This window comes from Perca flavescens, chromosome 13 (genome assembly GCF_004354835.1).
Source record: "Perca flavescens isolate YP-PL-M2 chromosome 13, PFLA_1.0, whole genome shotgun sequence".
Lineage (NCBI taxonomy): Eukaryota > Metazoa > Chordata > Actinopteri > Perciformes > Percidae > Perca > Perca flavescens.
Window position 1 is genome coordinate 29,021,316 of NC_041343.1, and position 24,341 is coordinate 29,045,656.

Here is a 24,341-nt window from a genome sequence, read left to right on the forward strand (position 1 = left end):
TCCGGTTTCTCTCACCACTGAGTCTGACTTAATGTGTCTCTCACACACACACACACACACACACACACACACACACACACACACACACACACACACACACACACACACACTGTCTGATTCTCTGTTACTCGATGTTTTGTTAAAAAGTTTCTAATTTATTAAATAATTGCTTAAAGTGTTTAAACAGAGTTTTGTGTTGGAGTTTGTAACATTCCAAAATGTTAATTTTGACTTGAAGATTTTCATTTTTACACAAATACATATCGGATATTGGTTTCATTAACTACTAATAATCGTTACTGTTTTTTCAAGGCTGATAGAAATATCGGTCGATCCCTACTTTGTATACTATATACAATGTGACCCATTAAAAACGGTGGTGTCCCTCTGTTATTCCTGTGGACTCGTAATGGCAGTGAATATCATCTGGGGAATGCTTTAAGGAGCATCTATTAATAACCTCGTCACAACAACGCTGCCTCCTTTTTTTTTTTTTTTTTCCAAACATTTTTGGCCAAGAACAGGTTCAGGCAAAGTCTTCTTGTCAATCAAAAAGTGTCTTAACCCAATCTTCTCTCTTTTCCTCATTTTAAAAGCTCTCCATGAGCACTGACAAACCGCCAAAAAAACATCAGTTTACATCTCAGCTCTTGAAATTATTCAATAATCTTCTTAATTAAAAAAAAAAAAAACTGTTAAATTACTTTTAAATACAAGAAAAATAGTCAGAGTAAGAAGTCTCAGATGCAGATGTGTTTTTGATTAACACGGTTCACATGCAGGCTGCAGCTCAGCCTTCCCTTTGGGAATGAGACCAATGCATTACCCAAATGTAAATCCTTGATAATGATGTGTCTGAAACCAAATTTTCCACATTTTGAACATAGATATTTCCACTGTTGAAGTTTCCTGGTGGAAAAATGAGCCTTGTGAAAGTTTTTTTTTTTTTTTTTCTTCACAAGAATCATTGCCCAGTTTCTTTTATATGAGGAGGTTGGTTGTCCAATTTATGTAATTTAAGTATTTTTCTTTTTTATCTTATCGGTTTCAAAATTCTTATAACATGCATGCATGCCACATGTCATGTTTTTTTTTCAGAGGAACAAAACCTATGGTCTAAAATATAATGTACTGTGTATATCTGATATACTTTGATATTTGTACAGATTAACAAATGAGGTGTATCGTGTTATTCAGTGAGCTTTAGAGCTGCTGGTTGGTGGATTTAGTTTCATCTGCACAGCGCCAGGCTAGTGGTTTCCAGTCTTTATGCTAAGCTACGCTAACTGGCTAAAGGACTTCTACATATGATTCACGACCGTAATCTTACCAGGTCAGACCTGTAACACTTCAACGTGACTCAAGTCTCAACTGAAGGACGTTGGGTGTATGTAAAGGTGACCACTGCCAGTTAAATACACAGACAGACATTGAATGCATCTCTTGTTTGCCTCATTGAGAGTGCTCTAATACACGTATCACTTATCTCCTGTGCTTAAAGTAACTAAAATATGGTCGATAAACTATGTATCCAGCTCTTAATTTGTTGAGATTCTTTTCATGTCACAGCTATAAAAAAATAAATAAAAATGAACATTATAAAACAGGCAGCCATAATTGCTGTCTAATGTTAAGCAGGTCAATAATTAAGACTTCAACAGCAAACAAGTTTTAAAATCAAGTCCTAATGCACCCTGGGAGAGAACTGGGAATACTTTTTACCTCGCGTTCACGCAACACGTGTTAAATATCACGCAGGCATTGGGTCTTTTTCTGTAAACGTCCGGTCTTGTTGGAACGGTTTAAGCTTGTTCTTATTTTGTTCTGTCTTGGCTCCTTAATGACTTTTATTTATCAATGTCCTTTTTTAATTTTTCATGTAAAGCGCTTTGAATTGCTTCGTTGCTGAAATGTGCTATATAAATAAAGTTGCTTTGCCTTGAATGAAGCCAAAAGATAAGATATCGTGACGACCTTGTGACGAGTCAAGCCTTCAGTACCTTTTAGCCTTCAATTCAGAAGAGAAAAATCCATAATAATGCAGCTATAAATAAATGAGCACATGAATATAAATACTACGTAAAAATCTATTGTTGATGTACTTGCCACTTAGATAAAACTTTATTTATACAGAGGGAAATTGCTGAAAGGAACATGATTATGAAAGACCTCTATGTCTACGCCATCGTTTTAACAAATGGATGAAGCAAGCAATGTTACGTATTCATTAGTCTCACTTTGCCAGACCCTCCTCCAAAGCGCTTGGAGGAGGGTCTGGCTACTCCACACAGCATTTGGGGATGAGAGGAAAACATGCTCTGGGCCAAGCCAGTGTTAGAGTAAAGTATAATATTTCCCTCTAAAATGTAATGGAGTAGCTCAATGTTCAAGTAAAATACAAGTACCTCAACATTGTACTTATGTGCAATACTTAAGTAAATGTACTTAGTTACTTTCCATCTCTGCAGGCCTGCCTGCCTAAGTTTTTAAATGGCTGCTTCACTCATGTTCTCTGCTCTGGTCCGAAATATTCCAGGGCTAAACAGAAAGGTGTCATGGCTGTTTACTTTTCTGTCTTGTGTTGTGGAATGACTTAAAATGCATATTACATGAACCCAAACATGATGTTTTCAGCTCGGCCACTTTTCATTCATTTTAGCGCAGCGAATCATCGGTGTGGTTCTTTACCAAATTAGGCCAAATACAGTTTGACTGTTTTAGCCTCCCCCGCTGTCTTGTTTTGGTTAATACTTGAGCTCAGATTACATTTTAAACAAAAGGACTAAATGCAAATGGAAAGGAAAGGCGGCCCCAAGAGAAAAGAAAACCTTTGTTACAACTGCAAATGAGTTACAGATGCATGACGTACTCCGAATGGCCCCTCAGTGTTAGAATATTGGATCATTATTATTGGTGTATTAATACATAAGCAGTACGTGAATGTTGTAGTTAGTTGAGGTGGAGATACATTTACCTGATACAGCTGGCTCGTTAATAACTAATATATACTGTGTATATATTAACTTTAATAACAGACACTGACTCTATATATCTAAATCAAGTCTTTAAGCACAGATGAGGCATGATGAGAAATAATACAAATAATAATGAAATAAAGAAAAAAACTTAATAAATTACTTATTTGAAAGGCAGGTTGCATCTTGCAAGGTGGCTTTACACCTCCCGAAAGTTGAATTGGCAGTTAATTTGTGAAATATTATGTAATCATACTGGGAGGCAACGTTTAATAAACACCAAAAGGCTAAATTCACCATCTGGCCTTTTTTTTTTTTTTTTTTTTTAAAGTGCTTAAATGTTTCTTTTTTTTTTTTTTTTTTTTTTTTTTTGCCGTAAGCTGTGAAAAATCTAAACCTAAAAGCACTTAATAAAGAATTACTCTATGAGTTTTACTTACAGCTCAGTTTTCAGCCACACATTCTTTTTGTAATGAAAACCTTATTTGAGCAGGTCCAGCCTTATCTCTCTCACTCTGCAGCTTCTTTTAGTGTTCTCACGTAAATGTCAAAACGTCTCCAGCAAACCAATCAAGACATTGGCACATACTCAGCCACATTCACATTCATTTCTTCACCTTTACGTCCTTGAATATGAACAAGCAGGTGATAGTTCAACAGGAGAAGCAGAGTGGTGCTTTTTTTATTTTGTTTCAAACGTTAACAAAGGACACAGACTTTAACACTTCAACAACATCAAAAAATCTGATTTTTAATTAGAAAGCCTTTTGATACTGCCTATCGATTAAATGCAGAAAGTATGGCGTTTTACGCACCGATCCGATACCAAGTAATTTAGCCCTGGGGAAAATCTACTTTTAAAGTAGTTTTATTTATGTTCTTTTTTCGTTATGACTGATTTGTCAAACTGGATAATAAAAGAGAGTTCTGTGTAGGGCTGGGCGATATGGACCAAAAGTCATATCCCGATATATTTTGGCTGAATATTGATATACGATATATATCCCGATATTTTTTTCCGCAAAGTGAGAGCAGTTCAGTCAAAGCCAAATATGATATGTCACAAATAGTTTCATAGAAGCCGGCTATTTCAGTGAACAGTTGCAAAATCAAATGAATAAATAATAAACAGGTTATATATATCTATACAAAATATCTTCACACTTAGATTTTTGATAAATAATCATCAGTAATGTGTATATAATGACTAAGTGGGTAAAGGCAAATAATAGAACCGTTACAACAGTCTGATAAGTTCAGAAAAGTACATCACTTTACTGTAATGCAGCCTTTAAAACCAGGAAAAGACACTTATATCATATCACGATATTACGATATCCAAAATCTAAGACGGTATCTAGTCTCATCTCACGATATCGATATAATATCGCTTTATCGCCCAGCCCTAGTTCTGTGGCGTTCATTGTTTTGGTTTGTTCATGTTCCACAAAGAGTTTAACTGCAATGATAGCAATCATAACCCATGCATACAGGGATAGTAGTACAGCTGTTAAAACATAAAATATGACACACTGGTATCATATCGGTACTTGGGATCGGCTGACACGCAAGTTCAGGTATTGGAATCGGTATCAGGAAGTCAAAAGTGGTGTCGGGCCATCTCTAGTTTTAAATAACACAGATTCCAAAGTTACATTAAACTTGAAATATAACTCTAAAACACCACATCACATTTTTTTCTTCTATTTGCTCAAAAGCCAGAATCGGATTTATGTTTCTCACTCACGTTAAGTCTATTGTTGTCAGTCCTCATTGTTTGCTTTCTGCCCTGTTCTGTTCTCCTTCCTCATGCTTTCTCAAGAGTTGTGATAACGATCCATTTCGACAAGACGTGCTGACGAATGTCCAAATCTTAATTCAAGATAGGCTTTACCTTGTGACGAGCAAAGCCTTCAGTACCTTTTTTAGCCTTCAATTCAGAAGAGAAAAATCCATAATAATGGAGCTAAACAAATGAGCACATCAATACAAATAGAAATACTATGTAATCCTCTTTTGTTGCACTTACCACTTACATGAGTTCCATTGAGAGAAATCTGTGTCTGTATTCAGCTGTCAGTGTAAACATGCATCTCTGTGGTTTGGAGTTTAGTTTTGACTCCTGTGTTCCTGTTTGTACGTTGACATAGCAGTGGAACAAATGGCGAAGCTGCCTTAAGCTTCTATACTGCTCATGTGTGGAACAAATTGCCAGAAGAGCTCAGATTAGCTTTATGTACAGTATGAAATGTGCTATATAAATTAATTTGCCTCGTCTCGAGAAATTGATGCATGCATTTTTCAGTCTTTTATCTACCTTTTTAACGTACTTTATGTGAAACCTACTATAGTTTAGATCTCTTTTTTTCTAAAACCTTTTTTTTTTTTTTTTTTTTAACCCAGTGAATCATTTAATTTCTTTTTAATGGAAAGTTTGCCATGCTGGTTTGGAGTTGGTTTTTTTTTTCAAATTCCCAAACAATGCAAAACCACAGCAATTACACAACAGAAGTCTAAAATTAGGGAACCAACCTCCTTTGTGTGTTTTTTTTAGGATGAAGTTCTGGCGGTATCCAGGAAGATGGTGTTGCGGGTGGAGGACCTGGTGCGATGGGCGTGTGCGGAGCCCGCAGCGTGGAACAGCGGCCTGAAGCCGCTGCCCGGCAACACCAACGGCCTCCACAAACCTCCACAGAGCAGCGAGCCGCTCAAAGACAAAACTGACAGTAAGAAACACTCGAACCCACTAATCAAACACAGTGATTGGCTAATTGGAAACTACAAATACCGGTTTGTCAATATGCTCCTCTAACAGGGTCAACAGTTGGTGACTGTAGTGCAGAAATATTGTGCTTTGACGATTATTATTTCTAACAGTTTCTCTAATTCCGATCATTTATCCGGTGTTAGGCTACCATAAAAGTAATCTAGCACTTCCTGTAGATGTTTCACAATAAAAATGTACCACAAGAGGGTTTATGTCCTTCAAGCCTCGGAATGGCTTTTTTTTTTTTTTTTTTTTTTTTTTTTTAAACGTGAAATACCTTTTGCAGGAAGTCTGTGAAGGTTCTCAGGTCATAGTTATCCAGGGAAGGGTTAAACTCAACTGGACTTGGTTAATGCTTTAGTGCATTTGATACTTTTTGATATTAATGAACGTCCGTTACGTTCAAGCCATTGCCAAATGAGTTGCTTCAAAGCTAATTAAGACTATCAGCTCCACACAACTTTCTCTGTATGACTATGTTCAGAAGATTGCGGCGATTTGTGCTGGTATCGGGAAGTACTGGAGTTCATGCACCGATCCAATACCCCATTTATAAAAAAAAAATCTACGTTAAAGTAGTTTATTTATAAGTTATAACTGACGGTCAAACTGGATAATAAAAAAGTTCTGTGGCATTCATTGTTTGTTTGTTCATGTTTCACAAAGAGTTTAACCTGAGCCAGACAGACAACAAAGATAGAATCATATCACATCCATACATGGATTGTAGTATACAGCTGTTATACATCATATCACATCCATACAGGGATAGTAGTATACAGCTGTTATACATCATATCACATCCATACAGGGATAGTAGTATACAGCTGTTATACATCATATCACATCCATACAGAGATAGTAGTATACAGCTGTTATACATCATATCACATCCATACAGGGATAGTAGTATACAGCTGTTATACATCATATCACATCCATACAGGGATAGTAGTATACAGCTGTTATACATCATATCACATCCATACAGGGATAGTAGTATACAGCTGTTATACATCATATCACATCCATACAGAGATAGTAGTATACAGCTGTTATACATCATATCACATCCATACAGGGACAGTAGTATACAGCTGTTATACATCATGTCACATCCATACAGGGATAGTAGTATACAGCTGTTATACATCATGTCACATCCATACAGGGATAGTAGTATACAGCTGTTATACATCATGTCACATCCATACAGGGATAGTAGTATACAGCTGTTGAAACATAATAAAATACATGACACACTGGTATCGGATTGGTACTCGCTATCGGCCAATATGCAAGTTCAGGTATCAAAACCGGTATCGGGAAGCAAAAAATGGTATCGGACCATCTCTAAACTCGAGTGAAGATAATGACCTCTTCTGAAGAGTCAATCATGTTTTTTTAATCCTCCGTGTCCTCCTTGGCTACTAGCAACTGTGTGGACAAGGGGAGGGGGGGGTGCGCGATCACGGAAGGTTTGTATCATGTAGACGCGCCGACAGCTTTTGTTGTCATTACTTAGAATTCCTCGTGGGGGGGGCGGCAGAAACTACGCACTATAGCTTTAAAAGGTGCGGCGAAGAAGTTTGCATCTCCGAAAGACTTGTTCCGTTCTGACTCGAGGCCAGGTCTGAACGATGAGGATTCTCACAAGGCCAGATGTTTGATGAATACCATTCAGACTTGGCCTCCAGTGTCATCCAACGGCCATAAACGAGCCAGGAGCGCCAACGAACAAAGCGGTATCCATCATCCTGACAACGAGCCCACGGTGGTTAAATAACCAGGATTTCCCTACCATTCAGTCAGAACTGAAGAAGCCTTTCTCGGATGAGAGGTGAAACTTCTTCGGGAGCACCTTTTTAACCAAGTCCAGTTGCCCTTGAGTTTAACCCTAACCCTGGATGTTTGCAGGAAGTGTCAATTTCCATTGACTGTAACTTAACAGCCATTAAAAGAACCGACGAACAGTCCAAAGTGCAGAGATTGAAACTATTTGGTTAAAGTATTTGTGTAAAAAATGAAACCGTGACCATCGTAGTGTGACATAACTCTGTCGTCGTACATATGGAATTAGTTCAGTGGAGACGGACGGACGCGCAACAACAGCAAGGGGGGTGTTTGGTTCACGCGTCTCGTTGTCTTGTCCCTCTCAGACGACCTGGCGGAGCGGCAGGGCATCAAAATTCTCAGCTACCCGCAGTACTGCCGCTTTCGCTCCCTGCAGAGACGCCTCCAGGACGGAGCGAGGGGCCCGGGGCTGCAGGACCCCCACCTGCTGGCCCTGGGAGGCGTCAAGGCGCTGCCCAACACCCGGCTGATGTACTGCAGGGACACCTTCAACCACCCGACGCTGGAGAACAGCACCAACTTCTCCTGGCAGTTCAGTGAGTGTTTCGGGAGGGTGGGCGGGAGATTACCAGAGCATGAACCATTCTGGATTATCGAGGCGGATACTTTAAAGTGCCCATATTATGAAAAAATCACTTTTTCTGGGATTTGGGGTGTTCTTTTGTGTGTCTGGTGCTTCCACACGCATACAAACTTTGAAAAAAATCCATCCATGCGGTTTTGAGTGAGATATGGTTTCTGAATGTGTCCTGCCTTCAGTCTCCTAGTGAGCTGTTCAAAATCAGCTCGGACTGTGACGTCACAGTCCGAAATGAGCTGGCTAACCACAACCGTTAGCTCGCTAGCATGCTACGTCGTTCTCAATAGCAAAGCACTGCTACAACACACACAAGTTCACCATAATCTACAAAAGAACTACTTACATGTGGGCCCTCATTTAGAAGTCTCCCAGCTAATCCTGCCTTGTAACTGACCAAAGTTGGAGAAACAGGCTTTCTTTTACTGTCTCTAGAGTTAGCTAGCTGACATGAGCTACATCTGAGCTACTGAGCATGTGCGAGTGCAATCAAAGATAGTACAGAAGAAGAAAAGAGGTCTCACTCTGTAGCTAAAACAGAAACCAGGTGAAAAGAGGATCTGCAGCAGTGAGAGAGAGCTGTGCAGTACAACAAAAATATGGTTTTTTTTTTGAAAATTAAACCATGTAAACCTATTCTGGTACAACCTTAAAATACAGTTATGAACCTGAAAATGAGCATAATATGGGCGCTTTAAAACCCATTATTAACCTAGTCAGTGAAGTTAGTAGATGCACAAGCAGAAACAGGAAGGCAGTTTGATCATTTCCTGTATGTTCTCTGATACTGGATCAACCTGCTTCCAGGTTTTCTGTGTGTCATTGGTTTGGATTCAAATTATTCTAACAAGTTTAGTAAGCACGGAGTTGGTACTCTGCAGATGAAAAGACATGAAGACATTTGTCCGAAAAGTTTTCACAAATATAACTTTTCTGTTAATATTTTTGGAACCAAATTTAATTTCCCATTTCTACATTTTGGTATTCATTCTTCCAACGCACTGGATTTTGTTTTGTATTCCACAGCTTGGATAATAAGATGCATATCACACAGTTTATAATGTACATACATGTGGTTAATGTGAACGTCAGGAACGTTTCACCGTCCATCATATCATTACCTTTTTGACAGATGTTTTATCTTCTTGGTCATTGTTCATCTTCCATTTTAATATATGAGAAGTGGAGCTGCGACCAAGTGTTAACACTCGTCATTACTATACTTGTCATTCATAATCATTCCTTTTTTCTGACATTCTTTGAGTCTTCATGTATGTTGTTTGTGGGTTTTTTTCCTTCAGGATGTCCATCTCTTAGTCTTCGAGGGCGACCTCGCAAGAGGAAAGGCCGAGACGGTAAAGACTCGCCAAACTCCACCCAATCGGAGTCCTGGATCGAGCGGATGAAGGTTTGTTCTTTATTTGTATCATTATATAAGACTGTGTGGTTTAAGTTTTTTTTTTTTTTTTTTTTTTTTTTTGGACTCACTGGTTGTTTTTACAGGATCTAGAGGTGTTCTTTCTTTTAATTAACACAGAAGACACAGCAATTTGTTTTATTTACGTGTGTGTGTGTGTGTGTGTGTGTGTGTGTGTGTGTGTGTGTGTGTGTGTGTGTGTGTGTTGTAACCCTGGATGTCTCCCTCTCAGGAGAACGTGATGGGCAGTGTAGAGGTCGGCTGTGAGGGCAGCTGGCTCCCCCACCCTGAAGAGCAGCTATTCCTGGATCAGCTCTTTGCCTACATGGAGCGCCTCGGCTCGCCCATCCACAAAGTCCCCAACCTCGGCTTCAAGAAGAGTGAGGCTCTCTTTTCTTTTTCTCTCTGTACTTACGGTGGAGGTTATACGCAGGGCCTTGGCGACAAACACACACTTGTGGGTGGGGGTTTTGTGACATATCTGAGACTGTTATACATGTTTGTTCTATGTTATCGTACTGCACCTTCGCTTAATGTGTTCAATAGAGCTGGTCGCTTATGGCCAATATTGAATTCGCCATTATTTAACACGGTTACTCATCTTTTGGAAAGATGTTGCAGGTATTGAACTTTAAAAAAAAAAAAAAAAAAACGTGAAAGTTAAACGAATAAACGTGAAATTTCCCTGTTTGAATTTATTTTTTTCCCCCGTTCAGAACACAAGATAAAAAGTTTATTTGATATAGCACTTTTTACAGGCAAAGTCACAAAGTGCTTTACATGATACAGTTGTTAAAATAAGACCCAAGCAGTAAAACGAGCACGACAAAAAGAAATAAAAATACTAGAGCCCGACCAATAAAGGATTTTTAGGGCCGATATTGCTACAAATATTTGGTGAATATTCGGCCAATAGAATTTATTTTCTTTTAAATCCAAGAACGCATAACAAAACGAACCGATTTCCCTACCATTAGTTATTTGTAGTTATTTATGAGTAATATAGTTATGATAATGCAGTTTAAAAATAAACTTGTTTATTTTATTGTCAGAACAGAGGAACATCAAAATATAAGTTCTGATAAATAAAATGTATAAAAATACAAACTTAAGATATGAAACTTAAAGTCCTTTGAACAAAAACACAATAACAAAATCAGTGTTGCCAGCAGGGAGGTTGTAGAGCGCCCTCTGGTGGACAAACTATGCAACGCCAACACTAACCCTAACCCTTTAAATATTCATTTATCGGCCATTCTAAATGCCGATACCGATAGTTTGGAAAATGCATAATATCGGCCCGCCAATATATCGGTCGGGCTCTAAAAAGTACCAATGGATATGAAAACTTTGAGGTAATCACACAGCCCTAGTATTGAATGTGCTCCGTGTGTCAGGAAACAGACGGCTGCATCTCAAAACTCCTGCTCGACTGGTTCCTCGTATCGGTGGGTTGTTCCTGCTTTAGATCTTCTCTCTGCTGCCAGATGCTCTTTCCCAGTTCCCCAACTGCACAGAATCATTTTAAAACTGTGAAATTTTAAGCCACCTGAAGGCAGCGTCAACAAATTGCGAAGACATTACTTGAGAGATTATTAACATGTAAAACATTTGACGTCACAATCTGATCACCGCAATTCACTTCCACTACGAGTTCATGAATGATAATGAATAAATAATGTTAATGGTATTTTCACGTAATTATTAGTTAATTGTATTATTTAATGGTGTTTTTATTTTTTTAAGTTTCATCTTTTTGTAGTCATTTGAACCTTAATATTCTTAATTCTTAATATACACTCCTGAAAGAAGGTTTTTGACATTGTGTTAATATTCTCATGTCTTATCTCCTTTTGTCCTATATGTATTTAAATCAGTCTAGCATATACTGTATTTTATGACTTCACCATCAATTGAGTTAGCTTATTGACTTAAAATATAACAATCCCAACATAGATTATGTATAATCATACCACAACTATGTAAAAAATGTTCCATTAGAAATATGAATGTAATGTTTTTATTATACGTACTTTATGCTATTAAACTTGTAGTATTTTATCGGAATGAATAGTTAATTGAACTCAATGTATTTTATATCTCAGGAAACTTTGGGATTTGAACTAAGTTTAGAGGAGCTAAATAAAAATAGCTTTTAAAGGTGGAGCTGCCAGAAGCTTTTGCGTGTCTGAAGATGTGAATATGTGGCAGCTGAAATCGTGACGTGATCATTAAAATATCATTGGATCTGTGGCCGGGTTGGCTCAGTGGTAGAGCAGGTGCACATATACTGACTGTTTATGCCTCGATGCAGAGGTCCAGGGTTCAAATCCAACGTGTCACAAATTTCCCCTCTCTCTCTCCCCTTTCTCACTGTCAAAAATTAAAGGTGGAAAAGCCCCCCCAAATTTTCTTTCTATCTATCATTGGATCTGATCTGGTTCATCATAATTAACCCTTGTATAACCTTGATGCATGGATGATCTTTGCAGGTGAAATTAATCATTAGTTTCATTGAACTGTGGGTGTGTTATCCAATTTTATAGCATTTGAAAAAAAATGGTTTCAAAACTAAACTTTGACATGTCTGTGATCCACACTCTGATCTTAACTAATAGTCAAAATAATTTAGAATTTCTGCTTGTTTTGAGCTCAAAAATGAGTTATAATGTCATATAAATTAGCTCCATTGACCATGGATTTAAAAAAAGAAGCCTAAATTACGTGACAAACCGCATCATGAAAAGCGACAAATGTTGGGGGGGGGGAGAAGCCCCAAAAAAGGTTTATTTTCAATTTTGAACCCGAAGGCCAACACGTTTATGGCCGGCGAGAAGACAACACAAGTACACTGCAGGTTTTTATCAGAACACATTTGTTTAGTCAAATTGAGTGTTACCATTTCAGAATCACGACTTTTGCCTGCTGTGTGTTTCACGTTTGCATGTCCCGTCTGCCCTCTCTCTCTCTTCAGTTGACCTCTTCCTCATGTACTCTGTGGTCAAGCGGCTCGGAGGCTACCAAAAGGTGAGTCCCTTCATGTTGCTTTATGGCGCTTACCCACTGCTAGTGCCAGCTCGGCTGGACTCGACTCGGCCGCGGTGCCCCGTCCTCCTTTCTCCGTTGCGGATTTAGCCCCGTCTAATGTGTGAGGCGAGCGTGGCTGATCGCCATCGCGACGCCGCAGGAAACTGCCGTGACCTAACTCGACACACACACGCACAGAACATCGTAGGTGTGTTGTTTTTGATTCTCAACATGTAGCAGTTTGCCAGAAGACACATTTTAGTTTCAAAAGAACCACCGCTGGCTGAACTATTTAAAAATGGCGGGTTTGTTCAGGACACCCCCGTCTGTCGCTAGAAATGATGATTAGTGATTAGTGACGATTCTCTCTGACCAATCAGTAGTCTGCTTGGAACCTGGACAGAGGTGATCCTAAAAATGTGCCTGTTGGCAGATACCGGGGACTTTTTTTTTTATAATGGAAAACCAAAAAAGGCGAGTAGAGTAGAGGAGGTACCATGTGATGGAAAAACACCGTTAGTTTATGTAGCTCATCTTTACTTAGGGGGATAATTTGATATTTTGGGAAATTCTTTGTTTTAGTGGGGAGAGTTGCTTGAGAAGATTGAAACCACTTTAAAAGGTGAATCCGAGTGCTCTTGACATTTGAGAAATTAAAGGATCAATTCAACCCCATATTGCATCCCCATCATGGCTAAATCTGGCCAAAGACTTTTTCTTTTTCACCTTTTTGTGGAACCAGAATTGCACCGTTGAGTTAAAAAATGACGACAATCGGTTAGAGAGCGACGACCGAAAACTGAAACAACTAAATATGTACCAAATTAGGGCGCCCGGGTAGCTCATTTTGTAGAGCAGGCGCCCAAATATAGAGGTTTACTCCTCGACGCAGCGGCCGTGGGTTTGACTCCGACCTGCGGCCCTTTGCTGCATGTCATACCCCCTCTCTCTCCCCTTTCAAGCTGTTCTGTCAAAATAAAGGCTTTAAATGCCACACAAAAAAGAAATAAATGTAATTCTACAAACAAATGAGAATGATTTAAAGGAGCACAGCGTGAAACCGCAACGTGTCAGGAAACCGACGGCTGCATCTCAAAACTCCAACTCGACTGGTTCCTCATATCGGTGTGTTGTTCCGGCTTTAGATCTTCTCTCTGCTGTCAGATGCTCTTACTCAGTTCCCCAACTGCACAGAATCATTTTAAAACTGCGATAACAGATTTGTTTTTTTAAGCCACTCTTTTTTTCACACTTTGAGTTTTTTCTACAAAATACATAATGTGAGTTGATTAGGGATCTTTACAGGTGCTTGTGCGTGGGTTGTGTTCCCTTTGGACAGAGCCAGGCTAGCCGTTCCCCCCCCTGTTTCCAGTCACTACGCTAAACTAAGCTAACTGACTGCTGGCTGTAGCCTTTTACATTTACTCTCATGCATCTAACCGTCTGCCAGAACTAAAAACTATAGAACTATTCCTGTAACTACAATGGAAGCACTCCAGATATATCTAAAGGAGTTGCAAGATGATATTTATGATGTAATTAACTAATAATTAACTATAACATTCAACTGTATAAAATAACATTTGTCTCTTCAGAAGTTGCGGCGACAACCGTTAAGATTAGGGACCAAAACAACTAGTTAAAGGAACACGCCGAGTTATTGGGACTTTGTCTTATTCACCGTAACCCCCAGAGTTAGATAAGTCTGTACATACCCTTCTCATCTCCGTGCGTGTTGTAACTCTGTCCGATGGCCCCAGTGCTAGCTTAGCCTAGCACAGATCCTGGAGGTAACCAGTTCCAGCTAGCCTACTGCTCCCAATAACTGACAAAATATCGCCAACGTGTTCCTATTTACATGTTGTGATTTGTATAGTCACAGCGTGTACAAATAACAAGGTTATATGAGACACGGCCATCTTCTAACCGTATACAAACTGGGAACTATATTTTCAGAAAGGCAAAGCACTGCTACTCTCTGCTCCTCACCGAAGGGCTTCTCAGGAGCTGCAAGCATATCACTCTGCCCAAGTAGCAGAAGTAGCAGTGCTTCACCTTTCTGATATATATCAGATTTTGCGTAATTTTGCCTAACTTCCAGCCATAGCTGTATTCCTTCTAGCCACAACCCTGTTTGCCCTGTTTCCAGACTTTATGCTAAGTGAAGCTAAGTGGCTTCTGGAGCCTTACATTTGCTCTACAGACATCCAACTGTCCAGCAGAAAAAAATAAGCATATATTTTTTTTCAAAATGTAGAACTATTTCTTTAACTACAATGGCAGCAGTCCAGATGTATCCAAAAGAGTCCCAAGGTCAATCCATTATGCAACTGTTACTGTTAACGATTGAAAACATTCTTGGCTTTGAGTATTTTCAGTACAGTCAAATCAGTAGTGAATTTTTCATTAACTGTAACACTCGACGGTGTAAAATAGCCTCTGTCTCTTCAGAATGAAACGGTGGAGTTCTGCCTGAAACCTTTCTAAGCGGTTTACAGTAAATAAACGTAACCAAAGCAGCTTTAGAACAAATTTCAACAGGCAGACGGGACTGAAATGGGAGGTATAGTTTCAGCTTTGTTTCACAACATAAGGCCCGTTCACTCGCTCATTTCACCCTCTGTGCTGAACTGAGCCTTGTACTGGACAATACTGTATTATACAACATAGTGTTATACCCCTAATGGCTCGCTGTATAAAGTATGTCATTGTTTCAACTCCACTCAGCACTTAAAAGAAAAAAGAAAAAGAAAAATCTGGTTAAAAATGAATTCCAGCCAACACATATTTTATTTAAATTAATTTTAAATCATGCCTCGTCAGTAAATACGTTCCATCTGCGGACTCATACAAAGACTCTTTGTCTTAGAGATAGACTTTAATAACAAACTTGGGACTTATTATTACATTATATAAATGTATTTGTTTCAGTAAACAAACACACATCTGTTTGTTGCATCATGAAGAAATCAAGAAATGAAGGGTTTAAATGAATAATCTAAAACAAGAGTGAACAAGCATGGGGTCTGTTGCATTTAAACACTCCAATTTTAGCTTATGATCAGATATTGAATATTGTTGAATATCATTTTCTTCATGTTTGAATGGTGAAGAAATGGGGACAGTCCTACCAGCACACAGGTTTCTTTTCTGAAGGATTTCAGGAATTCAAAGCTGTCTGTCTGTCTGTCTGTCTGTCTGTCTGTCTGTCTGTCTGTCTGTCACAGGTGACATTGGACCGTCTCTGGAAAATAGTTTATAACGAGCTGGGAGGATGCCCCGGCAGCACCAGTGCTGCTACCTGCACCAGGAGACACTACGAGAGGTCAGACAGACACTCTAAACCCACCCCTAACCCCCCCTCTACCAAAAACCCTAAAATTTATAAATTAAATCTCTTCGGCTAAAACAAAGGGTCCTAATGTAAAAGCAAATGCACTAAGCGTCCTGTGACTGTGTGTGTGCCAGGCTTATGCTTCCTTATGAAGAGCACCTCAGAGCAGGAGGAGCCGAATTCAAAATCCCAGAATCCCCCATGCCTCCGAAACCCAGAGGGATAAGAGGAAGGAAACCACTTCAGAGAGGCAGAAAACCAGGACCCAAAACCAAGGACAAGAAGTTGACGACCCCTGCTGCTCCTCCTCACACTGTAAGTGACGGACCAACTCTAAACAATATTTAATTTCATTTTTCTGTCATTCTTTGCTGCACATTCACACTTAAGCGGGATTTATGCTTCCGCAGAGCTTTCGCCATAGCCTACGTGAAGTGGCCAGAGGTTTATACTTGTGCGCTGGTGTCTGCGTTGTTCTAGCGTATCTCTTTAAGAGAATAGCCGGGCCGCCGTGTGTGTGTGTGTGCGCGTGGGGGGGGGGCAGTGTGGTAGAGCGAGCGACGGAGTGTCTGGGATTAGCTTCGGAGAGTACTGACTCGAGAGGCACAGTGGGAATACTGAGAAGGAGAACTCGGAAATGAGTAGGGGGAAATGCAACGCTACCAAGCCCCCGGTTAAGAGGACCGATGACAGTTGCTGCGGTCTGCGTCGCCGCGACGCGTAGTTACAGTTTTTGAGAGGTGCACGTCAGGCTCAGGCTAGTGTCTGTATCTACATGTACCCACGGCGTCAATGTAACGCAGAACCGTAAATTAGGCTTATTTTTACCTCCTGTTGTCTCTTTTCCTTTGCTGCCAATTTGCACCTTTCTATATTTTTTTTTCCTTCGGAAATCATCATGTTCCTGGCAGCTTTGGCTGTTTAGTTCAGGTCTATGAAATTATACTTTTGACATTATGACTCTGGATGAGTTTAGAAACAATCATATTGACTACAATATCTGAATGTACCTTTTAAAAAATTGCTTCAGATTGAAATTTGACCTTGATAAATCCGCAGACATCCAAGAAGGCTAAAAGAATCTTCAAACTTTTAGAAGTTTTTGCTCTAATGTTTTTAGAATGTAATAATAACTTTTAAAAGCGTATTTGGCGGTGAGTTAATGAAGATTAAATCTGCTCACCCACAAGTCAAAACAACCCAATAACACTGGAAATGGGCGCCCGGATAGCTCAGCTGGTAGAGCGGGCGCCCATTAGGGCTGTAGCGATACCCTAATCTCACGATACGATACGATACACGATATTCAGCTCACGATACGATATATATCACTGACACAGCCAACGATACGTTTCGATACGATTCGATACACTTACATAATTTTCTGAAAAATTTAAAGGGGACCGAGTGATTTTGGTGACATCTTGTGAGTGTTCCATTTACTTGGATTTAATTAATTGAACTGAAAACATCAATTACACAATGTATGTCTCTGACTGGACAGAGAGTCTACAGCAGGGATCATCAACTACGTTTTTTTCAGAATATTTCTAAGCACTCTGGTGGCCGGACTTTCAAATAAAAGATTTTTTTTTTTTTTACATGTATTGGTGTGAGCAAACTCCTAAAAAAACATGGAAACTCCCTAATGATAACTCACTCTTTAACTAGAAAAAGATCTCAGACTAGGAGGCAGTTCACTGAGGAGTGATGGTTAAAGTCTGTGATTATGGAAACATTATTGTAGTATGCAGCATCCTGATTGGTGGAAAATGCTTGCAGAAAGAAAGGCTGTTGTCAGGTAAACATGTCACTGTCAAAGACGCTGAGGCGAAAAGTTGACGTGGAAAAGCCAAAAGCCCAGCTTTAATGATGAATGACTGATAAGCAGGCTATGCACTCGTCATGTATGCCTCATTTGCAATGAAACGATGTTGTTGCAAAATAATACAACCATCATCCTCATCATCATCACTGAACATAACGATTGCTTCTTTCACGTGCATATTAAGTAGCTCCAGATTGTCCGCTCTAGCGGAGGGTTTGGTTTGTTCAGCCAGCAGTGAGGTTTACAAGAATTTGTCAAAATGTCCAGATTCCCGGCAACCTAAGATAAACAGTTAGACTACAAACCGACAGCTTTTGTTTTAGCTTGTTTGTAAAAATTCGCTATTTGCAGAGTAGAGCTGTGTTTGCGTAAAACGGCGCGGTGGACTGAGCAGATTGAAATATCGCTTTCTACATGTTTATGCCGGTCTACACAGGTGAGTGCATTGATAAGTATTGACTTTCTACTCAAGGAGGTTTAATTTTAGCCTATTTACAGAAAAGAGACCAGCGAGTTCATCTGCCCCAGCGTCCGATGGTAACTCTGTATCGTTCCCAGTCAGGTGCTGCGTGTTTTAACCTTTAACACACACACACACACACACATCTCGGCTCAGCTGTGTGTGTGTTTTAACGCACACACATCTCGGCTCAGCTGTGTGTGTGTTTTAACGCACACACATCTCGGCTCAGCTGTGTGTGTGTGGAGCTCGGTCATCGCTGTAAAGAATCCCGGCATGTGAATAGAGATGTAAATACAGGGGGCTGGGTTTTTGCTCTAAATGCTTGAAATGATAAATAACAGAACACATTTTTTCCTCTTTACATTTTGTGAATTCATGATTACTCTGGGGGCCAGACTACAAGCTTTTGGCGGCGGGCCGCCAGTTGACGTTGGCTGCTCTACAGCGACACTAGCGGCTGGCTGACCAAATCGCTCTTTCTGCAACGCGAACGGGGGTAAACACGGGGGATTTGAATGGGACTTATGTATCGATACTCGCGGCATAAAAATCTATACTTTCTTGGGGAATAAAATATCGATTTATATCGCAGAATCAATAAAATTGCCCAGCCTTAGTGCCCATATATAGAGGTTTACTCCTCAACGCAGTGGGCCACGGTTGGACTCTGACCTGCGGCCTTTTGCTTTTTGTGGCCGAAAATGCCCCCAAAAAAATATATATAAAAAAAAAAAAAAAAAAAACACTGGAAATGATAGACACAGCACAACTCTGCATCACGTGATCAGTTTGCATCACTGAATAATTTGGAATATCTGTCGTCCAAAATTTGCTCTTTAGTATTTCTACACATTGGTATTAGTAGTTTTACTTATGCAAATAATGTGAGTACTTCTTCCACCACTGCCAGATATAGAAAGCAAGGCAAGGGAAGTTTTTTTGATGTAACACATTCATTGCGGGTGAACTTAATGTGCGTTACATTAATATGTATACAGCAATACATAAAATGTACAAAATACAGTAAATACAAATTTCAACAGCCGCAAAAAAAATCCTCTCTCTGAACAGCTCGTCAACCCGAACGGCACCGTGGTGGTGAAGAGAGGCCGAGGCCGGCCGCCGGGCACGCGCAACAAGGCCACGCTGATCGCTCAGGCCAAGCTGATGGCCCAGCAGCAGGCTAAAGCCAGAGCAGCGGGCGAGTCACAGCTGCACAGTCCTCTGCTTCCTGTCCGAGTCGGAGGTGGACCAACCCCCAGCAGCACACCCAGGGTAACGCTCAAACTCTACTCGCCTGCAGGGGAAACTACATTCACAGACATGGATTTTTGTATAATGTTTTCATTGATTTTTCATCACAAGTTTTCTTCCAATCGTTTCCTGAAATGTCCTCTTTTTAGAGTCGAGTCTGGCTACCAATGTGTCTTTAGAACCAGGCGTAAGCCAGTTCTATATCGATGAAATCTAACCCCTCTTATAGCCCAGCCGATGAAGGATTGTTAAGGCCGATATCGATATAAATATTTGGAGAATACAAATATTTGGTGATTTAAAAAATCCCATATTCCGATATATCGGCCAATATATATTTAAAAAAATAATAATCCAGAAACGCGTAACAAAACATACAGATTTCCCTAACATTAGTTATTTGTAGTTATTTATGAGTCCTCACTAAAATAACAATGCAGTTTAAAAATAAACTTGTTGTTTTGTCACAACAGAACAGAGGAACATCAAAATATATTAAAGTTCTGATAAATAAAATGTATAGTTCTGATAAATGATGAAAATGCCAAAAAATTATATAAAAATACAAACTTAAGATATGAAACTTAAAATCCTTTGAACAAAAACACAACAAAAATCAAAGTGTGTTGCCAACAGGGAGGTTTGTAGAGCGCCCTCTGGTGGACAAACTATGCAACGCCAACACTCAGAACATGGCTGAAGGGGGTTATGTCCGTTTTTTAATTTAATTTTTCAAATATTCATTTATCGGCCATTATAAATGCCGATACCGATAGTTTAGAAAATGCCTGATATCGGCCCGCCGATATATGGGTGGGGCTCTAACCCCTCTCCTTGCAATTGTTGTTATCCTTTATTGTAAGGATGAGAGTGCAGGAATCCCGGCTGATTGGTTTTGCATTCACGGACATATTTTATAGTAATTAGTCATAATTCATCCATGCTTCATCCTACCAGTATGTAATGCTCACCGCACTTTATTTAATATCACAATATTTTTTGCATGTATCGTGTTTACTGTGAACTTTTGGACTTCCCCTCATCAATATATTTGCACACATTGCACCCAACCGTACAGCCTTCGTTCTTTCCCTTTCTTACGCAGTTATATTGTACGTATTTGTTATAGTGTCTTTTACATAACCTACTTTGATTGAAATATATAGCAGGACTTTACTTTATTGGTTATTTCCTTTTTTAATATGTTTATTGTATGCACCAAATTCACCAAGGCAAAGTCCTTTACTTGGGTAATAAATCTGATTCTGATTACAAGGTATTTTTACCTTATTTATATAGACTATGCAGAAGTACAATATCAACATGATTACGTTGTGTTTTTTATGATAATAAGAACCTCCTTGTTCTTTTTCTCTCCTCCCTTCATGCAGCCCATCCAGCCGGCTATCCTCCCTGTCAACATGCCCCTCACCCCCGACCTCTCCCCCATGTCCGCCCCCTTCCTCCCCTTCCAGCCCAAACCCAAGGAGCTGAAGCCGGACCGAGGAGAGTCTGTGGCCCACGCTCCGGGCGTGCTCCTCTCCACGCTGCCTCGCCACTTCGTCGGAGGGTCTCTGGGCGGCTTCAGCCCCATCAAAGGCGTCTGTCCTCTGGACGTCTTCAGGAACCGCATCAGCCTCCAGAGAGGCCCGGAGAGCCCGACCCTGACGCCCCAGGACCCGGCCCAGCACCCAGCCCAGCACCATCCGACCATCTACACCCTCCAGCCCAAAATTGGAAGCCCGGATACGTCTCGCCCCAGCGGGGACCAGCTTCAGCCTCAGCTCCACTCGCTCCACCAGCAGCACAACCACTGCTCCGGGTGTAGCGTGGACGAGGCGGCCCAGAGAGGGGTCAGTCGGGACGCCAGGAACCGGCCTCCGTTGCCCCCTCTCCGGGTCCTGCCTTTGAACCTGGACTGCAGCGTTCAGGTTTGCCAGCTGATGAGAACTCGCCTGGGCTCGTCCCAGTTCCAGACCTTCACTCGCCGACTGTCTGAGGCTCTGTCCCAGGACCTGAGCCCCAAGCCCCCCTGCTCTCCCATCACCCCTCCCCCCGAGCAGGCGCTGCCTCTCAACCTCAGCAAGCGCTTCGCGGCCAAGAGACCCAGCACAGAGGGGCCGGAGGCGGGCCTGGCAGCGATCAACGGGAACGCGGATCAACCGCCATCCAAGAGACCCAGACCCGGCTGCGCGGAGCAGGCCGAGGACTTGGGCCCGGGCGGCCGGCCCAGCTCCGCAGGAAGCGAAGGAGGAGAGGAGCAGGATGTGGAGATGAAGAACCAGGAGGAACCCGCAGACCTGAGCTCCCCTAGCCGGATCAGGGCCTTCCTGCTCGGGCTGCCACCCTTCCAGGTGAAATTCGAGGAGGATCTGAACGGGACGCGGTTTGGGAAATTTCTTCCTCCAGAATCTGTGGCTGAAACCCAGAGGACCGAGACAGGAGAGGGAGGAGTGGTGGTAAAGAAAGAAGTAAAGGAGGAGGAGGAGGAGGTGGTGGAAATAGAGCGATGTGAAACTGAGAGAAGCGAGAAACTACAGAAGTCGGATCAGCAGGAGAAAGATCTCACTGGCCTCTCTGGTCCCGGTCCTGCAGAGCTGAAGAGAGCCGGGCCCTCAAACACTGAGTCGCACTGTTTTTAGCATTACTCCCTCTGTCGATTATTAGCATTTTGTGATCAGAAAACTGTCGGATAAATCGGGGATTTGTCGCTTTTTGGAATGTGGGAAGTCGTATCCACCGCGGGGCTTTGGTGTTTGTTTTGGACGCCGGATGCTTCAGCGGTCGATCGGGCTCCGGTTAATGCCTAAATACGCCGAGCAGGGATGTTTCTTTGCTTCCTATTTGAGCAACATTTGAACTCGCAACTTCTCTTTTTGTTTCCCATTTTTGTCTCCTTGTTGTTTATTGCCTGCGTTTTTTTTTTTTTGATCATGTCGTTGATGGAACTTTGCAGAGGAATGACGACACTGAGACTCATGACAATCACAAATCGGCTTCTCTTCCTTTCTCTGTTGATTTCTGTCTTAAAAAAAACAACAGAGGAGTGAGACTGTGACTATTTAACAAACACTGCCATAACACTATTAACTCCACTATTCAATATTACAGTGAAATATTGAATAAGATCCATATTACTTCAAATAAAAAAAAAATCTATTCTATCTATGGGTGATGCTATGCATCAATACTTCATAATTTAGCATCTGCAGTGTACTGTAGTTTGGTAGTTTTCATTTTTAAATTGTACTCTACTTCTGCGGAGAGAGATAGTTATTTTCTGATAAAGTGTCTGGATGTTATCTGGAGCTCCTCAGTCTTCACAGTATAGCTCGTTAAGTGAAGCCTTTCTATAGTCCTGCTCGTTAGCTAAAAATTGTATAAACCTTTCTTACACAAATGTGCCTTAAGTGGCCTGCGATCTGTTTCATCGCCGGCTTCAAATACATTCGGTTAAAGAGATACCTTGATGTTGGACCGGTCTAGTTTTCCTTCACTCCTAACTTGGGAAGGGTGTCTTTGAAACATTGGTGTGGATACAATACCGGAGATGTTGTTACTTTGAGAAATATAATGCGTTTCCTACAAAACTTTTAGCAAAAGAAGCCAAAGTCCTTACATTTTAATCCTAATATTAATAGTAGCAGCTGTACAAGAATGTGTCTGAATAAAACTGCTACAAAAAAAGTAAGTTTTCAATCAAGAAGTATTAAAATCTGACCAGACATTCAATGCCAGCTGACTCATTTCCTACAGCACTAGTAAAAAAAAAAAAAGTGTTACGGTTGGATACCCAGCCCTGTAAAGGCCGCTGTGGCCACACGTTGGCACCGTCGTCTTCGCCTTCTTCGCTCCCACTGTTGACGTTGGTCAACGGATAAGAAATCAGCACAGGAGGGACAACAGTGTGTAGAGATCCAACGTGAACATGTAGCCCAAACATTCAGACTACCTCAGGTTTTACTTTTAACATTTCCACCACAGACTTACGATTCGCAGTTGCCGTTTGTAGAGGTTTGGGTCATTTCATGGAACCACCGGAATGATCCTTTTAATCTGCAATCTGTATCTGGATACGTAACACGGTGGGGGTGACCTGCTGGAGTGCCAGCCAAGAAATAGTCTGACACATAACCCCCTGCAAAACCTCAAATTGATGTTTTTTTACTTCCGGTTTTGTGTGTATTAAAAGAAGATTGTAACATTTTAATGGTGGAGCTTTACAGTGGCTGTTAGTTGTATTTAGTTACTTTGAACAGAGCAGGCCTAGCTGTTTCTCCCTGCTTCCAGTCTTGGTGCTAAGCTACGCTAATTTCATATTTAGCGTACAGAAACAAGAGTGGGATGGATGTTCTTATCGAAATCTCGACAATAAAGCAAATATGTTAATGAATGTTGAACTATTGCTTGAAAGCTTTAGTTTTTTTTTTTTAATTAATAAAACGTCCGTTAGAATTCCAGCCGTTGCCAAATGAGTTGCTACAAAGCGAATTAAGACCATGAGCCCTACACAACTCTCTCTGGATTTCTCAGTATGACTATGTTCAGAAAATGGTGTCTTCCGGCGACAGTGTTGTTGTCATCACTTAGAATTCCTCATGGGGGAGACAGAAACTACGCACTACAGCTTTAAGAATGCGGCCAAACGGTACATATGTCATTTACACCTGGCAGAGATCTGATATATTCTGACTGTTGTATATTTTGCTGCGTTTATATGAATTCTTTCTGAAGCTATCCAGGTACAGATCGTATATTAATACCAGATGAAAATGAGGAAAATTTAAACGTGTTTCCGTTTTCCACTTTAAACCGATCCACTGCTTCCCCCGGCTTCTTCTTCTT

At 40.7% G+C, this 24,341-nt stretch overlaps 1 protein-coding gene across 1 annotated transcript in view; it reads left to right on the plus strand.

The window, feature by feature from the left end:
• zgc:77151 (AT-rich interactive domain-containing protein 5B) overlaps positions 1-23,966 on the plus strand; it is a 51,812-nt gene extending 27,846 nt beyond the window's left edge. The window contains exons 4-12 of the mRNA XM_028595161.1: positions 5,530-5,701; positions 7,902-8,132; positions 9,475-9,581; positions 9,823-9,970; positions 12,565-12,617; positions 15,845-15,942; positions 16,086-16,266; positions 19,314-19,517; positions 20,888-23,966. Coding sequence (XP_028450962.1) covers positions 5,530-5,701; positions 7,902-8,132; positions 9,475-9,581; positions 9,823-9,970; positions 12,565-12,617; positions 15,845-15,942; positions 16,086-16,266; positions 19,314-19,517; positions 20,888-22,138 — 2,445 coding nt within the window. The 3' untranslated portion in view covers positions 22,139-23,966. The remainder of the gene's footprint in view (positions 1-5,529; positions 5,702-7,901; positions 8,133-9,474; positions 9,582-9,822; positions 9,971-12,564; positions 12,618-15,844; positions 15,943-16,085; positions 16,267-19,313; positions 19,518-20,887) is intronic.
• The last annotated feature ends 375 nt before the right edge of the window (positions 23,967-24,341 follow it).